At 42.5% G+C, this 23,931-nt stretch overlaps 1 protein-coding gene across 5 annotated transcripts in view; it reads right to left on the reverse strand.

Moving 5' to 3' along the window:
• The window catches only part of LOC126253108 (heat shock factor protein), a 152,085-nt gene that overhangs the window by 127,786 nt on the left and 368 nt on the right, over positions 1 to 23,931 (reverse strand). For all 5 annotated transcript variants that reach the window (XM_049954220.1, XM_049954219.1, XM_049954216.1 and 2 more), the window contains exon 2: positions 7,589 to 7,697. In XM_049954220.1, coding sequence (XP_049810177.1) covers positions 7,589 to 7,697 — 109 coding nt within the window. The remainder of the gene's footprint in view (positions 1 to 7,588; positions 7,698 to 23,931) is intronic.

Below are 23,931 nucleotides of genomic sequence, written 5' to 3' on the forward strand. Positions count from 1 at the left end.
TTTCCTTTCTTACTTCTCGTTTGAGGACATATCTATTTCTCCCTCTTTCCATACTCATCTACTTCTATTGCAGAAGTCCTTCCTGGTTTCTGGGGCTTCCAATAACCTACAAATTATCTTCAGATAACAAGGTCGAAGCTCCAAGCAGCACAAACCCAAATCAGTGTACACACAAAGACACATGGGTACGCAAACAATGGAACTACTGACTAGAAACCTGTCAAAAAGTGAGAACCGTCAAGTGTTGTAGGGGGAAGGTATGTGTATATCGGGAAATATGCACACATTGTTGTCTATTGTGATGGATATAAATTAAAATAATTAAGGATGCCACGTCAAGTATATAAGAAGGAGGCGTGAGAAAGGAAAGAGAACGTAAGCCAGAGAGGAATCGATTGAGATAATTATTAAGGAATGTCAGTTTAACAAATATTCTGACAATATGTAGCATAGTGGGACTAAGTAAACATATTATATAAACAGTAAGTATAAGTAAACATATTATATATTGAACAGTGTATAGAGACATAGTATATACCAAGTAAGTAAAAGTTGAAAAGTAGGGGAGGACTCCTGGGACTAAATGAAGTATCAAGAAGTGAGAGTGAAGTGTAAAATAGATTTTTATTTTTACCAGGAAATATTTAATTATAGTGTACATAAATATGTCTACTAGGGCAATGAACCATGAGGCCTACTCACAAAAACCAAGGGGGGAGGGGGCGTACCTTGCATTTGCTAAGGATATAGGGCAGGCGTACCTACATAGAGATGGGACAACCTGTGGCCTGATGAATAGGGATGTTTTATATGGGGTGTACCTACCAGAACGGAAGGAGGAAGTGCACTCATTGGGTCAACCCACATGTAAGGTACAGGTACTGATCCTCGGGGAAAAGAACAGGGTGTTGTTGTTGTGGTCTTCAGTCCTGAGACTGGTTTGATGCAGTTCTCCTTGCTACTCTATTCTGTCCAAGCTTCTTCATCTCCCGGTACCTACTGCAGCCTACATCCTTCTGAATCTGCTTAGTGTATTCATTTCTTGGTCTCCCTCTACGATTTTTTACCCTCCACGCTAACCTCCAATACTAAATTGGTGATCCCTCGATGTCTCAGAACATGTCCTACCAACCGATCCCTTCTTCTAGTCAAGTTCTGCCACAAGCTCCTCTTCTCCCCAATTCTATTCAATACCTCCTCATTAGTTATGTGATCTACCCATCTATTCTTCAGCATTCTTCTGTAGCAACACATTTTGAAAGCTTCTATTCTCTTCATGTATAACTATTTATCGTCCACGTTTCACTTCCATACATGGCTACACTCCATACAAATACTTTCAGAAACGACTTCCTGACATTTAAATCTACACTCAATGTTAACAAATTTTTCTTCTTCAGAAACGCTTTCCTTACCATTGCCAGTCTACATTTTATATCCTCTCTACCTCGACCATCATCAGTTATTTTGCTCCCCAAATAGCAAAACTCCTTTACTACTTTAAGTGTCTCATTTCCTAATCTAATTCCCTCAGCATCACACGACTTAATTCAACTACATTCCATTATCCACGTTTTGCTTTTGTTGATGTTCATCTTATACCCTCCTTTCAAGACACTGTCCATTCCGTTCAACTGCTCTTCCAAGTCCTTTGCTGTCTCTGACAGAATTACAATGTCATCGGCAAACCTCAAGGTTTTTATTTCTTCTCCACAGATTTTAATACCTACTCCAAACTTTTCTTTTATTTCCTTTATTGCTTGCTCAATATACAGATTGAATAGCATCGGGGAGAGGCTACAACCCTGTCTCACTCCCTTCCCAACCACTGCTTCCCTTTCATACACCTCAACTCTTATAACTGCCATCTGCTTTCTGTACAAATTGTAAATAGGCTTTCGCTCGCTGTATTTTACCCCTGCCACCTTCAGAATTTGAAAGAGTATTCCAATCAACATTGTCAAAAGCTTTCCCTAAGTCTACAAATGTTAGAAACGTAGGTTTGCCTTTCCTTAAGCTTTCTTCTAAGATAAGTCGTAGGGTCAGTATTGCCTCACATGTTCTAACATTTCTATGGAATCCAAACTGATCTTCCCCGAGGTCGGTTTCTATCAGTTTTTCCATTCGTCTGAAAAGAATTCGCATTAGTATTTTGCAGCTGTGACTTATTAAACTGATAGTTCAGTAATTTTCACATCTGTAAACATCTGCTTTCTTTGGGATTGGAATTATTATATTCTTCTTGAAGTCTGAGGGAATTTCACCTGTCTCTTACATCTTGCTCACCAGATGGTAGAGTTTTGTCAGGACTGGCTCTCCCAAGGCTGTCAGTAGTTCTAATGGAATGTTGTCTACTCCCAAGGCCTTGTTTCGACTCAGGTCTTTCAGTGCTCTGTCAAACTCTTCACGCAGTATCATATCTCCATTTCATCTTCATCCTCTTCCATTTCCATAATATTGTCCTCAAGTACATCACCCTTGTATAGACCCTCTATATACTCCTTCCACCTTTCTGCTTTCCCTTCTTTGCTTAGAACTGGGTTTCCATCAAAGCTCTTGATATTCATGCAAGTGGTTCTCCTTTTTTCCAAAGGTCTCTTTAATTTTCCTGTAGGCAGTATCTATCTTACCCCTAGTGAGATAAGCCTCTGCATCCTTAAATTTGTCCCCTAGCCATCCCTGATTAGCCATTTTGCACTTCCTGTAGATCTCATTTTTGAGACGTTTGTATTCTTTTTTGCCTGCTTCATTTACTGCAATTTTATATTTTCTCCTTTCATCAATTAAATTCAATATTTCTTCTGTTACCCAAGGGTTTCTACTAGCCTTCGTCTTTTTACTTATTTGATCCTCTGCTGTCTTCACTATTTCATCCCTCAAAGCTACCCATTCTTCTTCTACTGTATTTCTTTCCCCCATTCCTGTCAATCGTTCCCTTATGCTCTCCCTGAAACTCTGTACAACCTCTGGTTTAGTCAGTTTATCCAGGTCCCATCTCCTTAAATTCCCGCCTTTTTGCAGTTTCTTCAGTTTTAATCTACAGTTCATAACCAATAGATTGTGGTCAGAGTCCACATCTGCCTCTGGAAATGTCTTACAATTTAAAACCTGGTTCCTAAATCTCTGTCTTACCATTATATAATCTATTTGATACCTTTTAGTATCTCCACGGTTCTTCCATGAATACAACCTTCTTTCATGTTTCTTGAACCAAGTGTTAGCTATGATTAAGTTATGCTCTGTGCAAAATTCTACCGGGCAGCTTCCTCTTTCATTTCTTAGCCTCAATCCATATTCACCTACTATGTTTCCTTCTCTCCCTTTTCCTACTACCGAATTCCAGTCACCCATGATTATTAAATTTTCGTCTCCCTTCTCTACCTGAATAATTTCTTTCATCTCATCATACATTTCATCAATTTCTTTGTCATCTGCAGAGCTAGTTGGCATGTAAACTTGTACTACTGTAGTAGGCGTGGGCTTCGTGTCTATCTTGGCCACAATAATGCGTTCACTATGCTGTTTGTAGTAGCTTATCTGCAGTCCTATTTTTTATTCATTATTAAACTGACTCCTGCATTACCCCGATTTGATTTTGTATTTATAACCCTGTATTCGCCAGACCAAAAGTCTTGTTCCTCCTGCCACCGAACTTCACTAATTCCCACTATATCTAACTTTAACCTATCCATTTCCCTTTTTAAATTTTCTAACCTACCTGCCTGATTAAGGGATCTGACATTCCACGCTCCGATCTGTAAAATGCCAGTTTTCTTTCTCCTGATAACGACGTCCTCTTGAGTAGTCCCCGCCCGGAGATCCGAATGGGGGACTATTTTACCTCCGGAATATTTTACCCAAGAGGACGCTATCATCATTTAACCATACAGTAAAGCTGCATGCCCTTGGGAAAAATTACTGCTGTAGTTTCCCCTTTCTTTCAGCCGTTCGCAGTACCAGAACAGCAAGGCCATTTTGGTCAGTGTTACAAGGCCAGATCAGTCAATCATCCAGACTGTTGCCCCTGCAACTACTGAAAAGGCTGCTGCCCCTCATCAGGAACCACACATTTGTCTGGGCTCTAAACAGATACCCCTCCGTGGCGGTTGCACCTACGGTACGGCTATCTGTATCGTTGAGGCACGCAAGCCTCCCCACCAACGGCAAGGTCCATGGTTCATGGGGGGGAGGAAAAGAACAGAATCGTGACAGAAGTCACATTTTATAGGAATTATTCTGGTAAATTTGATTTCTATATACCACTAGCATTATTATGTGTTACGAGTATCGTAAAGAACACTTTCATTTGCCCAGTGTTCCTCCAGACTACAAACTACTGTGAATACTGAAACTAGTATGTTCTCAAAAAAAGATAGGACAAAGAATTAGAATAAAGGATGAAATAATCAAGTGTCTATGAAACCTGGAGTTTATGATTGGAAATCAGAAATGTTGTCCACACATTTCCCACATACTAAAGAACTGACTCCAACATTAGGTGAAATGCTCAAGTTGTTGTTATCAAAGTAGAATGAAAAAAGAAGAGTTAAGTATTAAATAACAGGCTATTCTCGGTTATTAAAAAAATATAATGTATACTGGTTAAAATGTGAAATAGTATTATGTGGGATATTTACGTACATGATGGTTATTTATAAAATTGCGTGTTCGAGCTGAGGTGAAGGATATGTAGTGCTTCGAGAACTTCCGCGTAAATTCTAGAACCACTCATCCTTCTACCGTCTCAAACACACAATATTTTAAATATAAGTGGGAGAGTGGAAACGTATCGACTGCACCATCTGTTTCTGCATGCAGGTTGGAAGTAAATTATGAGAAGACTGTAAGCGCGGCGGTCGAACAACGCCAACAAGTGTTTGCCACTAGCGCCACAGAAGCCGTGATGAAAGAACAAGGAGTAATTATGTAGTATTCTTTGCTGTTTTAATGACTGTGATTATTGTTAACGAAAAATGAACAATTGAATATAGACTTTGAAGTACTTCATGTATTGGACTCACTAGAGGCAAGACTGGTTCATAAATTATGTGGTTGTTAAACCAATTTTATTGCAGATGTATTTTATCGAGTCTAACACGAGACAAATCTGTTGACTTGTAAGCATTCTAATATTAATGTGAGAAATGGTGAATATGTTATTGATGGAAGCTGAAATATATTGAGACTGAACTAAAAGTATTCTTCGAGTACTAAATTATTCCAAAAGTAGAGAGAGAGTCTTATAAATTCCTGTAACCAGCATTATTCTTCGGAGAAGAAAGTTTTGGAGATCGACGGAGCTGGCAACCCAGAGAAGAAGATCGGCTGTGCAGATCAAATAAGTCAACTAATGTGAGAGAGGTGTGAATTTTGCAGTCCCACTTCACATCACTTCGAGTCATCTAAAGTGTTAGAACACGATCTTCAGCTGCAATTATAACTGATCCTTGAATGCATGCACACTGGGTTATGACGACGAAAGGGCCATTGGAAAAATAAGTCAGCATGGTGAACGTGTGCTCCACTCTCGTCGTTACTAAAAAGAAAACAACAACCTTTTGAAAGTGCTCAACCCCACAGAACAATGAATAACAGCCACTGTGCAGTACACATTTCAAATAAGCAATTAGCAGTTACCTGTACAATTAATAAATCTAAGAAAAAATCTAGGAATACTGTTATTAGTAAATGCCCACTACCATCTCCACATGTTGTTAAACAAGATAAGTTGTCCTACATCTGCACACAACTCTGTAGACTATGTTCTTAAATGGCAAACAGAAAGGAGAATCCACGAGACACACAGCCATGCACAGATGTGTTAAAATTCTCTATCTTATCACATCTGTCACTAGTGTGGTCATCACAGTGGCTGGCCAAGTGTTTGCTGTGGTTACTGCACCTCACTTTCCTTCCTGGAATGATTTCTAACAGCCATAAGGAAACCTTATTTGTTACATTGTTCAGTTTGTGCCATAACCTTCTTATAGATATTGCTTTTTATACAGGCTGTTTCATTCTGGAAGAAATTCCCATCATTATCTGTCACTACTCCCAAATCACAAGATATTAGGAAGATCCAAAGTTCTTTCACAGCCTCAGCCACATTAACTGCTCAATCTTCAGTTCATTTTCAGATAGCTCAGGCATGGCCTGCAACCAGTCATATAATGAATCATTCCCAAATGGGTTATGTTACTGCTGTGTCCTACGAAAGCTCCCAGAATAGTTCTGTATGCACATGTGATACTAAGAATAATGCTGCTTCATTCCTACATAACTGGGCTTGTGCTGGTTTCACCAGCAGCAATATGTGAGCCCAAACACTAGATATGTAGACTGAAATAGTTGACTGAATGGTCGATATATTTGGATACTTTGTAACAGGAATTTTAAACCTTGCATGTCCTATAAAAAATAATTTGTTCATTATGTAAAGTCCTTATGTGGCAGACTTGTATGTGGGAGCAGAAATTTTGTCTCTTGTCTAACAGCAAATCTAGATGTCTAGTGGCCTCTTGTCATTTTGGCTGTTCTTAATTTATTTTTACTGTAAGATTTTTGCTTTGTGGAAGCTTCTATTTGAGCATTCAGCAGATTGGTTTGTGTGCAGGCATTTCAAGTTTATTCTCTGAATACCATTTTTGCAGTGTTTGTAGAATGTGTTTGCAGTTGTATTTTAGACCGTGTCTTAAATCAGCTACTAGTACCAATAGTATGAAATCCAAGTGTGCGATGCAATCTCTTGCGTGTCTCATCTTTTTAGTTTTGCCAATGATGACCTAAGGGAAATGTCTCATAAAACAGGCCAAGAAACAGAGCCTTTGTTTAGTTATTTCAAAAATTATTCTGCGAGGAAAGTCACACTGGCTCTTATGCCACAGCAGTAACCCCTGAGAGAATTACTGAGGGCTCCTGGACATCTGATGTCCCCTCCGTTGCAAGAACAAAATGGGCACAGGTTATCATTACATCATTACATAGTTTCTTTGAAAGAGGAGCACCTGCTGATGCTTAGCGTATGTAGCAAAAAAGGAAGTGTGTTATTCAGCTAACTTTACAACAGTTAAAATATTTTTCTATGAAACCACATTTTGTTTCTACATTTGCAAACTACACTGTTGAAATAAAAAAGAATTTAAATATGTTTTGTAAATGACATCATGATCGCCTTTGACTGTAATTGTTTATTTGTACAAACCCCTGTCGGGTACCTATGTTACATGTTTCTTTTTTTTCTTTTTTTAGAACTGAAATGTATTATGGCACACTGTAAATCTTATTGTTTGCATTTTATTACACAACTGTTAGAGGCACGGCATGATGTGAGTACCAGTTTATTTATACACTGTGTTTTTGCATTTTTCCTTTTGTAGTATACTACTTGAAATGGTCACACACTCGAATTTACAACAATGTGTTGCACAAATACACAATTACAGTCAAAGGTGACCATGATGTCATTTACAAAATAGTACATGATTGTGAACCCCGCTTATGAGAAGTTAATCAATTTAATTACATTTTATGGGCTTTGTGTAAAGAGTTTTTGAAGATCCATACAAAATGTTAAAGGGTAAATACTTACACATGTTCAACTGCCGAACAAAGCTAGCCATATTGTTATGTTTATAGTACAAAGGTAACAGTTCTCGAGCAAATCGAGCCTGGTCGCGTATAAAGAAACTTGTGCCAGTCTGAAACAAAATTCACAGACTCAGCACAATAATAATGAAATGAAAGATTAGAGTATAGTTTAAAACAATACAATGACATTTTTAAAGATTTTAAAGAAATTTTACAGGATATTTTTAATCTGTCTAAGAAACACATACATAAAATTAAAAGAAATATTTATATGATAACAATTGGATTCTGTAAAGGAAACTGAAGACAAACTAATGATTTATGCACTGAACAACTATTAAGATTCCAGTCTTTCATCAAGCTCAGTTATCCATGACAATGTGGAAATTAGAACATTGTATCTATACAATTGTTATCTGCTTTCCTTGTTTACTGTACATCCTATTTAGCTGAACTGTTCCTGACAAACTGTGTACTATATCTACCAAGAATACCAGCTGGTATAATTTTTCTCCAACTACAAGAAAACGTGCAGGTGTAATACTGTTGCCTGCAAGATACTTTGCACTATATACTTCAAATTCTGTTATATGTACAGAACATTGATCTACACTTTGTAATATGAAAATAGCTCATCTTCAAACTCATAACAATGACTGTAATTCCCTGTTGGCTGTGCAAACTGTAACGCTTGGAAAAATATCTATGTAAAAAATTTACAGTACAGGTGTGTTATCTCCAGACGACTGTAATAGAATCATTGTACATGTCGTCAAGCACCAGAAACTTCCAAGTTGAACAAGCTTAGATGTAAACAAGACGTCACTGCATAAATTTCATCTCTATATGAATGTGTCTTCAATCTCATCACAGTTAATCACTACAAAAGAGTGCATTACAAACAGCAAACAAATTTTAAACATAATGAGATTGCTGGAGCAGTCTACCTAGTCCAAAAACACCATCTGTTTGTAATGTAAAAGATATAAATCATAAGTATGGTGGTCTGGGAGGCAGGTGTTGGTGGGGGGCTGGGGGAGGTCAGTGGTTAATGGATGGTTACATACATCAACAATGCACAACGGGACCTCACAGATGAACAATGGTGCAACTGGTACACTTCTACAGCACCACTGTCCTCAACTGGTCAGTAATACCTCATGTTCGCGCTAAAGCACACTAAGAGTTATATTATGGTACTGGTGCCAACTACATCTTTAAAGAATGTTGTCTATTTTGTGTCCATTCCGGAAATTACAAATGCCCTTTCATCGTGAGTGGCATTTTAAAAATCTTGAAATTTATCACACAAGTTACATTTGAAGAGGCAAATGGCTCCACAGTCAGGGTAATGGCTTGCTTCACAAATCCGACATGATATGTTTCAATCAAGGAAAACGCAATGTCATTTCTGCACCACTACACTCAATGGTCTCTCAGAGAATTATCCTTAGATCCAAATTAAACACACTGTACAAAAGGTCATATTCTGTGGACAGGGAATATCACAACTTCCTAGTTCCACAATCACCCAATGTGTAGCTGCATGAACATATGAGAAATATGCCAGTCCTGCCCCCAGAGGAGTTCCGTATTTTCCAATCAACTCCATGTTTTGATGCCGTGTAGAAACTTTTGTTAGTCCATTCACTTGGGGTCTTCATCCACAACCAATTTTGTCAGTGAAAATCCTTGTGTAGTGCTGAAAATGAAATGAAGTATACTTGTGTCACAAGTCAATTTTGGAGTAAATTCTCCTGGTTTCATTATTTCCAGGTGCTGTGATTTTTGCAAACAACACTGTAATGATACACAGTCTGTATACAATAGCACACGTGATTTTAGTTATAGGCCACACTAATAATAATGATGATTACAGAAAACTTAGGAAGACGAATTAAATTATTTTAAAGATAAAGAATCAATCATCTTAAAGATGAAGCAACAAGAAATATACCAGGACAAACTAAAAACAGCTCAAAGTTTATTTGCATTTGAATCCCTACAATATTTTGTACATATTTAAAGCATATGGAGATGAGGCATCTAGGTTACAAGTGACGTCATCTACTACCACTCTATCCCTATAGCTGGAAATGACTAAGGGGCCCAGTAAGGGCAGTAAGGAGTACGAAGTTGGAGCAGCAAGTGCCTCTAGAATTTGGAAGGGAATGATCGGTATAAGTAGAAACGAGGCTGCATAAGTATTTTCTGCAGGTGGCTCCTGTTGTTAAATTGTCCCCACAAGCTCACAGGAAACCTGTGCTTGAGGGCTTGTGGATGTTCCAGCCACCTTAGTTTAACACTTAACAAGAGTTCTGAGAATACTAACACAATACCATCCTTACCTTGTCAGCTGAATTTTCTCAGCAAAAAATTCATTTAGGAGTACCGAAGTTAGGAAACTGTCAGGGTGTGCCCCAAGGATGGACTTTATAGTTTAGCAGAGAAGATGAACATCTACACCAATTCTAGAAGATTGTTAATAACCAATCAGGCAGTTTTACAATATGGACTGGGTAGCAGGTAATCATTCAAGGATAGGGAAAAATGGATTGAGTGATAAGAGAGATACCAGAACAGGAAACTGAAGATGACAATGGCCTAGTGAGTTCAGCAGTGGCAAAAGAATAAGTAGGAGCAGCAGTGAACAAGTGCAGTCGGCAGCAAGTAGCCATCCAACTGACGTGAATTTAAGACACTGAACCATTTCATCTGTAATGGCAGTGTGTGGCTGGAAGGAAAACACTGAATCTTCCCAGCAGAAGAATGGATGCAGTGGTAAAGAATTGTACAGCAGAGTTTGCCGTAGCAAACTGGTGAGAAGTGTGCAACCATTTACATGTGTTACCAATGCTAATTTTTTATCGAAACTGAAAAAGTATTTTTTTGTAGTTGTATTTCAAGTGATAACCACCCCCCCATCCCACCCTTGCCAAGGTGCGATGGCTTGGGGTATCAAACATAGACGTAGTTGAACCATAAGCAAGTCTGGATGACCAATTTCTCCAACCTTGCAACCATGTCCAACATGGCTTAGCTATGTTGGTACTGCAAACAGTTGAAAATATGGGGAAATTATAGCCATTATTTTTTCCCCATGAGCATGCAGCTCTATTGTGTGGCCTAATGATAATGGCATCATCTTGTATATAACATTCTAGAGGTAAAATAGTCCTCCACTTGGATCTCCGTGCAGGGACTACTCATGAGGACATTACTAGGAAAAACGAAACTGGTGCTGTACGGGTCAGTGCATGAAATGTTAATCACTTAATTAGGTACATAGGGAGAATTTATAAAGGAAAATGGATAGCTTGAAGTTAAGATACAGTAGGACTTAGTCAAGTGTGGTGGCAATAAGAACGGGACTTCTGGTCAGAGGAACAGAGGTTTGTAAATAGAGAATCAAATAGAGGTAATGCAGGAATAGCTCTTATCATGAATAAGGAAACAAACACATGGGTAATTTTTTTTTTCTTTGGGTTTAAGGGCGCTCAACTACTGAGGTCATTAGCGCCCAGTCACAATTGTTAGAGCACATAGAATCTACTAAAACTCAAGGGGGGAGGGGGGGGGGGGACACCAGAAAGTTCTTACAAAGATGCAGATAAAATAAGTGAAAGAGTTAGATGTCTTTGGACAAGCCAGTCAAAATAATGAAACGAAGAACCCGAGCAGCTGCTCGAGCGTCATCAGCTAAAATATCCTGTAAAGTAGATGGCAGAGACAGGACAACACGAGATGGACTAAAAAGGGGACACGACAATAAAACATGGCGCACTGTTAATGCATGACCACAAGGGCACTGCGGGGCTGGGTCACCGGAGAGCAGGTAGCGGTGGCTAAACTGGCAATGCCCCATCCACAACCTGGTCAGAAGGACCTCTTCTCGCCGAGATGGTCGGGAGGAGGTTGTCCAAGCAGTTGGGAATGGTTTTACTGCCCGGAGCTTGTTTCCTTGAAGTGATGACCAAGTATCCCACCACAACGACACAAGCCTCTAACAAACAACCCCACTAACGTCACATGATGGGACACAATGGGAGGCTTGCCGAGGCAGGAGGACTACAGCCTTGGCTGCAGCATCAGCAGCCTCATTCCCAGGCACTCCTACATGTCCGGGAACCCACAGAAAGCTGACAGGAGAGCCATCATCAGCGAAAGAATGGAGGGACTGCTGGATCCGTTGCACCAAGGGATGGACCAGATATGGAGCTCCAAGGCTCTGAAGAGCACTGAGTGAATCAGAGCAGAGTACATACGATGAATGGCGGTGGCGGCGGGCATACTGAACGGCCTGATGTAGAGCAAAAAGCTCGGCCATAAAGCTGGAACATTGGCCGAGGAGCCGGTATTTAAAGGCGACGGCCCCGACGACAAAGGCACAGCCGACACCATCGTCAGTTTTGGAGCCATCAGTGTAAATAAAGGTGTGACTGGCAAGTCGCGCACGAAGTTCGACAAACAGTGAGCAATACACTGCAGCCGGTGTACCCTCCTTCGGGAGCGAGCTGAGGTCGAGAGAAATATGAACCGGAGCCTGGAGCCAAGGTGGTGTCGGGCTCTCACCCTCTCTGAAGGTGGTAGGAAGGGCAAAATCCAATTGTCGAAGCAGGCGACAGAAGCGGACTCCAGGGGGCAGCAGGGCAGACATATACAACCCATATTGATGGTCGAGAGAATCGGCGAAGAAGGACTGATAAGAGGGGTGGTCGGGCATTGACAACAGCTGGCAGGCATACCGACAAAGCAGTACGTCGCGCCGGTAGGTCAATGGTTATTCGGCAGCTTCAGCATAAAGACTCTCGACGGGACTAGTGTAGAATGCTCCAGTCGCAAGTCGGCGTAAGAGGGATGGCCGAGCAGACGAATAGACGAGGCTCCCATAATCCAGCTTTGACCGGACTATGGACCGATACAAGTGAAGCAGGACAGTGCGATCCGCTCCCCAAGATGAACCACTAAGAACTCTGAGGACATTAAGGGAACGTGTACAACGGCCAGCCAAATAAGAGACGTGCGGAGACCAACAAACTTTCCTGTCCAGTGTGAGCCCTAGAAACTTAGCTGTTTCCACGAAGGGGAGAACAACGGGACCGAGATGTAAGGATGGCGGAAGGAACGCTTTATATCGCCAAAAGTTGATGCAAACCGTCTTCTCTTCAGAGAACCGGAAGCCATTTGCCACACTCCATGAGTATAGGCTGTCTAGATAACGCTGAAGGCAGCGCTCCAGGAGGCATGTTCTCTGCGCACTGCAGTAGATCGTGAAGTCATTGACAAAAAGAGAGCCCGAGACATTAGGTGGAATGCAATCCATAATTGGATTAATCGCTATGGCAAAAAGGGCTACGCTCAAGACGGAGCCCTGAGGCACTCCGTTCTCCTGGAGGAAGACGTCGGACAATACGGAACCCACACGTACCCTAAACTTTCGATCTGTTAAAAAAGGAATCAATAAAAAGGGGCAGGCGACCGCGTAGACCCCACCTGTGCATTTTGCGGAGGATACCTCCTCTCCAACAGGTATCATAAGCCTTCTCCAAATCAAAGAACACGGCTACCGTTTGGCGCTTCCGCAAAAAGTTGTTCATGATGAATGTCGACAAGGTCACAAGGTGGTCAACAGCGGAGCGGCGGCGACGAAAGCCGCATTGAGCATTGGTAAGTAGCCGTCAGGATTCAAGAATCCAAACTAACCGAGCGTTAACCATGCGCTCCATCACCTTACAGACACAGCTTGTAAGAGAAATGGGGCGGTAACTAGAAGGAAGGTGTCTATCCTTCCCGGGTTTGGGTATAGGAACAACTACGGCGTCACGCCAACGCATGGGGACTTGACCTTCGGTCCAGACGCGATTGTAGGTACGAAGAAGGAAGCTTTTGCCTGCCGGAGAAAGGTGTGCCAGCATCTGAACGTGAATGGCATCTGGCCCCGGAGCAGAGGACCGGGACAGTGCAAGTGCACGTTCGAGTTCCCGCATAGTAAAGGGGGCATTATAATTTTCCAGATTCAGCGAGTGGAAGGAAGGTCGCCGAGCCTCTTCTGCCTCTTTCCTGGGAAGGAAGGCAGGGTGATAATGGGCGGAGCTTGAAACCTCCGCGAAAAAGCGGCCGAAGGCGTTGGAGACATCCACAGGATCAACAAGGACCTCATTACCTGACGTCAGGCCAGGTACCGAGGAGTGGGTTTTAATGCCCGACAGCCGGCGCAGGCCACCCCAGACGACAGGAGAGGGAGTAAAACTATTAAAGGAGCTGGTGATAGAGGACCAACAAGCTTTTTTGCTGTCTTTGATGACTACAGCATTGCGCTCGGAGTCGTTTGTATCCAATACAATTCGCCAACGTAGGATGGCGGCGAAAGGTGCGTAAAGCACGTCGTCGAGCACGGATAGCATCCCTACAAGCCTCATTCCACCAGGGGACGGAAACGCGACGTGAAGAGGAGGTAGTACGAGGAATGGAACGTTCGGCAGCATTGATGATAACAGCCGTGAGGTATTCAACCTGACTGTCACAACTGAGAAAATCGTGGTCCGGAAAGGTCGCCAGGGAGGAGTAAAGTCCCCAGTCGGCTTTCGGTATGTTCCAGCTAGAAGGACGTGGGGATGGGGTGTGGTGCAGGAGACGAACGACACAGGGGAAGTGGTCGCTCGAATAGGTGTCAGAAAGGACATACCACTCGAACCGACGGGCAAGAGTGGTAGAACAGATCGAGAGGTCCAAGTGGAAGTAGGTATTAGTAGAGCCCGAGAGGAAAGTCGGGGCACCAGTATTGAGGCAGACAAGATTGAGATGGTTGAAGACATCCGCCAAGAGGGAGCCTCTCTGACAGGATGCAGGAGAGCCCCAAAGGGGACGATAGGCATTGAAGTCGCCAAACAATAAAAACGGCGGAGGAAGCTGAACAATCAGCTGCATCATGTCAGCCCGACTAACTGCGGATGACGATGGAGTCTAGACGGTACAAACAGAAAAAGTAAAGGCAGAAAGAGTAATACGGACAGCTATTGCTTGGAGTAGGATGATCAATGGGATGGGATGGTAATAGACATCATCCCGAACGAGCAACATGACCCCACCATGAGCTGGAATACCGTCCGCAGGGGTGAGGTCATACCGCTCCGAGGTATAGTGGGCAAAAGCAATACGGTCAACTTGGTTTCCTGGAGACCAAGAATGAGCGGACAGTGCAGGCGGAGCAGCAGTTGTAATTCCTCCCGATTAGATCGAATACCTCTTATGTTCCAATGTAACAAGGCCATCGCTAGTAAGAAAAAAGGGGGAACGAAACGGGTGAAGAGCGGGTCACCTCGACGGCCGCGGAGGGCCAGGTTTCGAGGGAACAACGCTACAACCGGCAGGAGGCGGATCCTGTTCCATTGACTCGTTGCCAGCTGCGGCCGCTTTCCCGGGTTGCGTAGGAGGGGCAGCATCATTTGCCGACGAGAGGCCAGCTGAGCGCCTGGCAGCAGAGCGTCCCGACGAAACTGAGGACGGCCGGGAGCAGCGACCCACGGATGGAGCGTCAGACGAAACGCGCCGGGGTGGAGAGGGGGATAGAGACTACTTCTTGGAGGCCTTCTTGGAAGTCCGATGAGGCACGGGGATGGAGGGCTGGACCCGAAGAAGGTCCTCACGCGCGGGGTCCGTTTTGGAACACTGGACCTCGGAAGCCGGGGTCCGGAGCGTTTCCCCGATGGACGCCTGAGAAGAAGATCGCTTCTCAGGCGGCGGAGGGGGAGGAGGAGGAAGGGTGGACCCTGGGGCAGAGGGGGCAGGGGCCGCGAGCGAGGAGGATTTGGAAGGGAGGGATTTGGGAGGCGGAGGTATAGACCTCGGATGGGGTGAGGAGGGGGATGGGGGACAGGATAGGGGTGAGGATACTGTGGAAGGAGTGGACACGACTGAGGCAAACGAAGTTGTCAACGTCACGGGATGTAGGCGGTCATATTTCTTCCTGGCCTCAGAATAAGAGAGACGATCCAAAGTTTTTAATTCTTGAATCTTCTTCTCCATCTGATACGCGGGGCAGTCTAAAGATCGAGGCGAGTGGATGCCAGGACTGTTGACGCACCGAGGTGGTGGGGTGCATGTATGTTCCTCACGAAGAGGACGTCCACAATCGCCACAAAGGGGCTCAGCCTCACACCTTGACGACATGTGCCCAAAGCGCAAACACCGAAAGCAGCGCATAGGAGGCGGGACGTAAGGTCACATGTCACACCGGTAGCACATCATCTTTACCTTCTCCGGGAGAACGTCCCCCTTGAAGGCGAGGATAAAGGCCCCGGTGTCGACGCGACGGTCTTTGGGGCCGCGCTGGACTCACCGGACGAAATGCACGCCTCGGCGCTCCAGGTTGGCCTGAGCTCCTCATCAGATTGCAGCAGGAGGTCCCGATGAAAAATAACCCCCTGCGTCCTATTCAGTGCCAGATGCAGGACAATGGACACTGGGATGTCCCCTAGTCAGTCGCACGCCTGGAGCGCCGCCGACTGTGTGGCGGAGGTGGTCTTTATAAGAACGGACCCCGAATGCATTTTACTGAGATTCTCGATTTCCCCGAAGATGTCCTCGATGTGCTGGACAAAGAACATGGGCTTGGAGGTGGCGAACGTCCCCCTATCGGTTCGAGAACAGACTAAATAGCGGGGGAAGTACTTCGCCCCAAGCCGGCGGGCCTGTCCTTCCTCCCAGGGAGTGGCCAAGGGGGAAATGGCAGGAGAATGGCCGCAGAGCGGCCTGATACATGGTGACATTTCATCTGCGAAACGTCCGCTCCGATACCACCCACTCCGACCAGGGGCTCTCCCCACGGGCGCCACCCAACCCAGCCTCAGCAAGGGCCACCTGGCAGGATGACCGTTGCCGTGAGTCCTGATGCCCCAAGGAGACGGGCATCTACTCCTTGGCCGACGTGGGGAGGGTACAGCTCAGGTATCGGCAGTACGATCCCTGTGTAGTCAGGGGGCTACAACCTAGAGGGTACATGACGACCCCACCACAACGGGCTGGCTACCATGCTGGATTTCGGGTGCCATGGAAAGTACATCATGATCGTAGGTGCAGATGGGGATGCACCATGGGTGTAACTTGTGCAACCCATCAGGCGTTTAGGCCCAATTTGAGGAATAGTGGGCGTGGTTACAACGCCGTTACAATGCTGAGTGCCAAGGTCTGAGTGCACTGAGGACCAGTGATACACCACGTAAGGCGTGCTTCCCCAAAAGGCTCATACTTCTGTAGAATTTTGAAAAATGGAGATCAAACCCCAAGGGGGACCATCACATGGAAGGCCGAAATGGTTGAAATTCCTTTTAGTCGCCTCTTACGACAGGCAGGAATACCTCGGGCCTATTCTTACCCCGGACCCGCAGGGGGAGCACATGGGTAAGCTACTATGAACAGCACAGTGAACCCATTATTGTAATCAAAATAGAAACAAAGTCAAACCCACTACATCAGTACACATTTATATATCTACTAGCTCCACAGATGATGAAGAGATTGAAACAATGTATGATGAGATAAAAGATATTATTCAAATGGCTACGGGAAACAAAAATTTAATTATCATGAGCGAGCAGAATTCAATAGTAGGCAAAGGACAAAGTAGCAGGAGAAAATGAAATTGGGAGAAAAGGAATGAAAGGGGAAACTATCTGGTATAAAACTTCCTGGCAGATTAAAACTGTGTGCCGGACCGAGACTCGAACTCGGGACCTTTGCCTTTCGCGGGCAAGTGCTACGAGCTGAGCTACCAAAGCACAACTCACGCCCCGTTCTCAAAGCCTCACTTCTGCCAGTACCTTTTCTCCTACATTCCAAACTTTACAGAAGCTCTCCTGTGAATCTTGCAGAACTAGCACTCCTGAAAGAAAGGATATTGCGGAGACATGGCTTAGCCACAGCCTCGGGGATGTTTCCAGAATGAGATTTTCACTCTGCAGTGGAGTGTGTGCTGGTATGAAACTTCCTGGCATATTAAAACTGTGTGCCAGACCGAGACTCGAACTCGGGACCTTTGCCTTTCGCGGGCAAGTGCTCTACCATCTGAGCTACCGAAGCACGACTCACGCACGGTACTCACAGCTTTACTTCTGCCAGTATCTCGTCTCCTACCTTCCAAACTTTACAGAAGCTATTCTGCGAACCTTGCAGAACTAGCACTCCTGAAAGAAAGGATACTGCTTCGGTAGCTCAGATGGTACAGCACTTGCCCGCGAAAGGCAAAGGACCCGAGTTCGAGTCTCGGTCGGGCACACAGTTTTAATCTGCCAGGAAGTTTCATATCAGTGCACACTCCGCTGCAGAGTGAAAATCTCATTCTGGAAACATCCCCCAGGCTGTGGCTAAGCCATGTCTCCGCAGTATCCTTTCTTTCAGGAGTGCTAGTTCTGCAAGGTTCGCAGAAGAGCTTCTGTAAAATTTGGAAGGTAGGAGACGAGATACTGGCAGAAGTAAAGCTGTGAGTACCGGGCGTGAGTCGTGCTTCGGTAGCTCAGATGGTAGAGCACTTGCCCGTGAAAGGCAAAGGTCCCGAGTTCGAGTCTCGGTCAGGCACACAGTTTTAATCTGCCAGGAAGTTTCATATCAGCGCACACTCCGCTGCAGAGTGAAAATGTAATTCAAGAAGAGTGATGGTCATGACAATTAACACACATGGGCAGTGGAACACAGGAGCTCCCCTCATGGAGTGGGTGTAAACATTCACTGCATAAAGGGTCTGCTGTACAGTGGGAAGACATGTGCCCGAAATGCAAACACTAAGAACACATCATGGGTGGCAGGTTGTATGACTTCATATTACACCAACAACACATAACACTTCACTTTCGCTGGGAGGGTATTCCCATCAAATGCCACAATAAAAGCACTGGTGTCAATGCAATTATCCTTATGGCCTTTCTGAACATGCCAAACAAAATGATGCCCCACCTTTTCAGATTGGCCTGGAGTTCCTCTTCAGAATAATGGATGAGGTCCCTACGAAAAATGACTTCTTTAACCATATTCAAAGGCTGGTGAGAAGTAATGGACACAGGGATGTTGCCAGGATGGTCACAGGTATGAAGGGCCACTGACTGGGTGGTGCAATAAGTTTTGATCAACAGTGAACCTGACTGCATCTTACTCAGTGTGTCCAGTTTGACAAACTTGTCTTCGATAGATTCCACAAAATATAATGGCTTACTAGAGGTAAAAGTGTCCACTTAAGTCCAAGTGCAGACCAGTTATTGGGAAAAGGGATCCAAAGCTGGCACGCCTGGCCCTCCTTCCGAGGTTTAGGCAGGGAACTGAAGGCCACAAAGTTATAAGAAGCAACTTTAAAAGAACCACTGTCAACTAAAGACACTAAGAGGAACAGCCAGCTTGAAACTTAATGCATTTCTTATGCAAAGTGTTTGCCCTGATACCACCCACTCCAATCAGGGGCTCTCCCCCTGGGAACCATCCATCACAGTAGGGGCCACTTGGAACAGCAGTCATTGCTGGGAGTTCTGATGTTCCAGAATGACAAGCAACCACTCCTAGGCATACACGAGGATGTAGCAGCTCATGTATCAGAAGCGTGATCCCCACATTGTCAGAGAGCTCAACCAAACAATCACACAAATCACTGATGTGGATGTGATGCATTATCCTGGTGAAAGATCACTTTTTTTGCGTGCCAATCTATACCCAACACAGGTTTCAAACAATATAACAATGAAGTGTAATAGGCTCCAGTTATGCTTCTGCCTTTTTCTCAAGTAATCTAAGAGGATTATTCCTTTAGAATCCTAAGAAACGTTGGCCATCGCCTTAACAGCTGACAAAATAATCTTAGCCTTCTACAGTACACTAAGCCTTTGGCCATTGTTTTGCTGCCGTTTTGACTTTGGTGTGTAATGATGGATCTAAGTTTCATCAACAGTCACAAATTGGCATAAAAGTCTTGTGGATTGCAATTAAACATTGCAGACACTGTTTTGAAATAGTGCGATAGATGTACTTTTGGTCATCTGTGAACAATCGTGGTACCCACCTCATATACAGCTTGTTTAAGGCCAATTCTTCGTGCAGGACATTGCGCATTCACTCAGTTGAGGTGCCTAGTCTCAGCAATCTCATGAATTTTTATTTGGTAGTCTTGCATTACCACGTGATGGATTTAGCCAATGATTTCCATTGTGGTGACCTCAATTGGACAGCCGGGGTGCACTTTGTCTTCTGTGGTTGTCCGATCATGTTTAAATTCATGAATATAAAAGTAAATGTCTTCAATGATGGTGCAGATTCTGGATGAACTTCATTCAATTCAGTTTCGACTGAGTTCAACTTTTCAAATTAAAATATTTAATAAAAGCATGAAATTCAGTTTTCTCCATTTTCAATCTCAGTATGAGCTTTTGTAGATGCCAAGATATGCAAACATTTTCATCTGTAAGTTCCAAGAAATTGTAGTAATATGGGTCTTATGAACAATGTGATCCATCAGTGTATTCTTTATTCCTGAAAGCTTACATTGCATATTGATGTCTGTGATGTTTTAATTGGCATGTTTAAGTTGTAATGTTGTTTGTGTACTTCATTTAGTTATTATGGGAATAGCTTACATCAACATGTATACCAGATATACAGGTCCAGTGCATATTGGTGCATCTATTGAAGGTCATGCGGCTGCTAATTTGTTTTCATAGTTGTCTTCCTGGGAAGAAAGGGAGTGGGCAACAAGACAGGGTGGGGGGCAAGCAAGAGGGGGCATTTTTTATAGGATTTTCAACCTTTCCTTGAAATGAGTGTCTGTGGCGCTGCTACATTTCAGATTTAGCAATGCTGAGAACAACAACAAATACTGTAGCTTTTAGTAAGCAGTATAAAACTTGGGTTTGTTTGATTGTCAGGATGTTCACAGTAAATTTCAGCATTTACCTCAACTGGTTGCCATATCGGCTCATTTTACAGTAATGGCAGATGCAGGTATCATGTTACCAATTGCATGGTCCATGTGACAACTGCACAACAATGTATCAAACTGAGGAGACGCAGACTATATTCACTCAGTCTTAGGTTGATAAGTCTCGGTTCTACCAGTCAACTCAAGGGTTGTGTCAATAGATTTCTCGCATTTATCCCATCAAATGCTTACACTGGGTTAAATTTAACCAAACAACCCAAAAAATGTTGCTTTTGAGATAAATTTTGTTAATACTGTATTACGACAGTCAACATAACAAAAAGAGTCATAAAATAATGATATAAAACCATTAGAATGGCATCAAAGTTGAATAAGCATGATTTTTATAATTATTTCCTGTGTCTCCACTTAGAGGAGTTTCAAAGAGGGGAATTTTTGTGGTTATTTTTGCTAATATCGTGTAGTGTTTCCATTGACATATTAATAAAAATGCAATCTGCAAATATTTTCAGGCTGTTGTTTGTAACTTGTATGATTTAATGATGTTATAAAAAATGTACTTTGCAGATACTAATGAAATATGCTCACCTTTTAGATATGAAAACAATCTTATGTTCAGATGCATACCAACGGGATAATTGTGGAACATTTGAGGAACAGTACGTTTTGTGTACTTTCGGTCAGCTTAAGTTGGTAGGACACAATTTCTCAAACTCCTCAAATTAGTTACATAAAAAGGGCAATTTTAGAATCTTGACTTCTCTTGGTAAACTTATGAGTATCCCCATGTCTGTTTACAATATTTCTTTGGAATTATTTGATGGCAGCTGCAATGACACTTATCTGTAGCATCCAAGACTTACATTAAGTTGGAAGTTGACAAATTAGTTGTGAGTCAGCGAAGTCAGTTAATGTTTCTGGCAATTTTCTTTTTTTTATCTCCTTATAGGCCTATACTGTGTAGTACCCCTATTCTATTACATTTCTGGTGAAACCCTCTACCTTTTTTTCCACTAGCAAGACTGGACCCATAAAAAACTACTACTGTTGTGGTGCCGTTAATTTGTCGGTTTTTGTGTTGCTAATGTTTTTGTTTTGTTTCTTCAGACATGTATCTATGGTATCTTAATTATGCCATCATTCTGTTGAGACTTTTCTGAATCGTTTACTAATTCCTTACAATGGCTAGAGGTGGAAATGTGCCAGACATCATTTATTACAACTAAATTAAATTACATGAATTGTATTTAATGCACAGTGAGGAATATCTGGACTTTAGGAAGAAGTCAAGGATGTTCATTTTATTTTGAGTGTAATGTGATAAAATTATGCAACTTCAGGGGACACACACACACACACACACACACACACACACACACACACACACACACACACACACACATATCTAATACACATCACAGAGACAGTATGTGTATGTGAGTTGTGCTTGCATGAATGTGCGTGTGTGTTTTTTACTTTAGAAGATGGCCTTTTGTCGGCAAGCTCAAATATGTCTTTTTGTTGTGCCTATCTGAGATTCTTTGTTTGGCATTAATTTCCGAAGTTTCTGCGAAGATGCTCCTCAACGGAGTAAGAGCTGCACATTAGAAAGTTTTTAATTTGGTCTTAAATTCAACTGCATTATCCATAAGGTAGGCTCTTCCAGGTTGCTTAACACGCGCATACCTACACATCAGAGTCCTTTCTGCGCCAATGTTAAATACCTGAGGTTCTGTAATTGTTGTTTTTGGTCTTATTTTTGAGAAAAGAGAAACACTGGCAATTAGAAGTTTTTATATTCTGAAACTGTTCTCTATTTAGTTGAATTTCTCCAACAACTGATTTTATAACCCATTAGAGAATGTAAATCTGTAGAATTAATTAAACTCTTGAATTTTCAAGTACCTACAGCTGCACTCATGCATAGTGCAAATGTAGCTGAAATGAGAAGATTCATTAATTCCAGTGCAACAGTTTGCCAATAACTATTGTGATCCATTCCTACCTGTAGTTCCATAAAAATTGTGAGAAACAATTTCAATCAACTTCCTTCCAAATTTACTGGAAAATTATAGACTAGCAGCTGGTGTAGGACAAACATACTGACTGGGACCTACTGTAAGGCTTACTGGAGGGGGGGGGGGGAATTGAAGGAAGATAAGGGCTTGATTTCAAACTGAGACCACTGTAGAGAGATTGAAAGAGGAAATTACTCGTGTTCTTTTCAGATGAAATTAACAATTAACATCATGAGTTTTGTCTAAGTGATTAATATCAACCAAAGAAAAATCTAAATTAGGATTGTAAATCAAGGAATTGAACTGTCATCATCTTGAATGCAAGTCCAATCTGTTACCTCACTCAAGGATATAAAGCAAGAAGTCACCTGGAACAGAACTTTTACCATCAAAAATTTGAATGGGTAAGCATACTGATTCCCTTTCTAAGATACTTAGAAAACAGCCTGACACTGCAAAATCACATTCTGTGGAGGAGGCATGGAATATATTATCGATTTGCTACATGTTTATGGCATCATTACTACCACAATCAATTAAAACTATGTGATCATACAGACATATACACGCAGTCATTTTACATGCAAATCATCCAAAAATGGGATATAAAAGGGAATTAATGATACCAATAGGCAACTGATAACTCTAACAAATAAATGGCATATCACTGTTCACGGAGAACAAATATAAATACAGACACGCACTCATTTATTTGCCTTGCCTCAAAGTAATATTTGGCAATCAACAGCAAGTGGTGCTAGTTTTAATGACTATTTCAATAACATCCAACAAAAACACAGAATATACCAACAGTAGTTTAAATTTGCACAAGATTCCAACAACATGACAAACAATTCCACAAACAAAAGTGATCTCTGGGAGAAAGTGTTACAGATATGGCAGACATACTAGTCTTGTCAAGTCCACAGCACTGTCTTTAATAATAATATTATGGTTTATTTTGCGCAACAAAGAAAGGGGGCTGATCAATTCTTAATTGCTCCTTTCCAACTACATGTGATCAATAAAAACAGTCATGATACCCGTAATTCTGCAACGGTATGGTAGTTATCGAATAAGAACTGTTGAAGAAGGTAACATTAAACGTAATCTACTCTATCGAACACCTCATATCGCAAATACTGCACTTGTCTTTTGCAACCCGAGTTAGGTTTGTGTGTGGGTTCAATAGACCATATCAATGAAACCCTTACACTTTCATATAAACTTCTGAACAAATTACACGAAAATCATATACTGTTTTCAAAGTTGAAATCTAAGAAAACAACAGTTAACAACACAAAGCAGACACTTTCGGTAATTCTTTGTATGTAACAACTCATTTCACGTCATTTAAAACTTTATCACAATAACAGACTTCTCTCTTATTCAAAATAATTAATGTTTCAAAATCCT

The sequence above is a fragment of the Schistocerca nitens genome, chromosome 4, assembly GCF_023898315.1.
Source record: "Schistocerca nitens isolate TAMUIC-IGC-003100 chromosome 4, iqSchNite1.1, whole genome shotgun sequence".
Taxonomy (NCBI): domain Eukaryota; kingdom Metazoa; phylum Arthropoda; class Insecta; order Orthoptera; family Acrididae; genus Schistocerca; species Schistocerca nitens.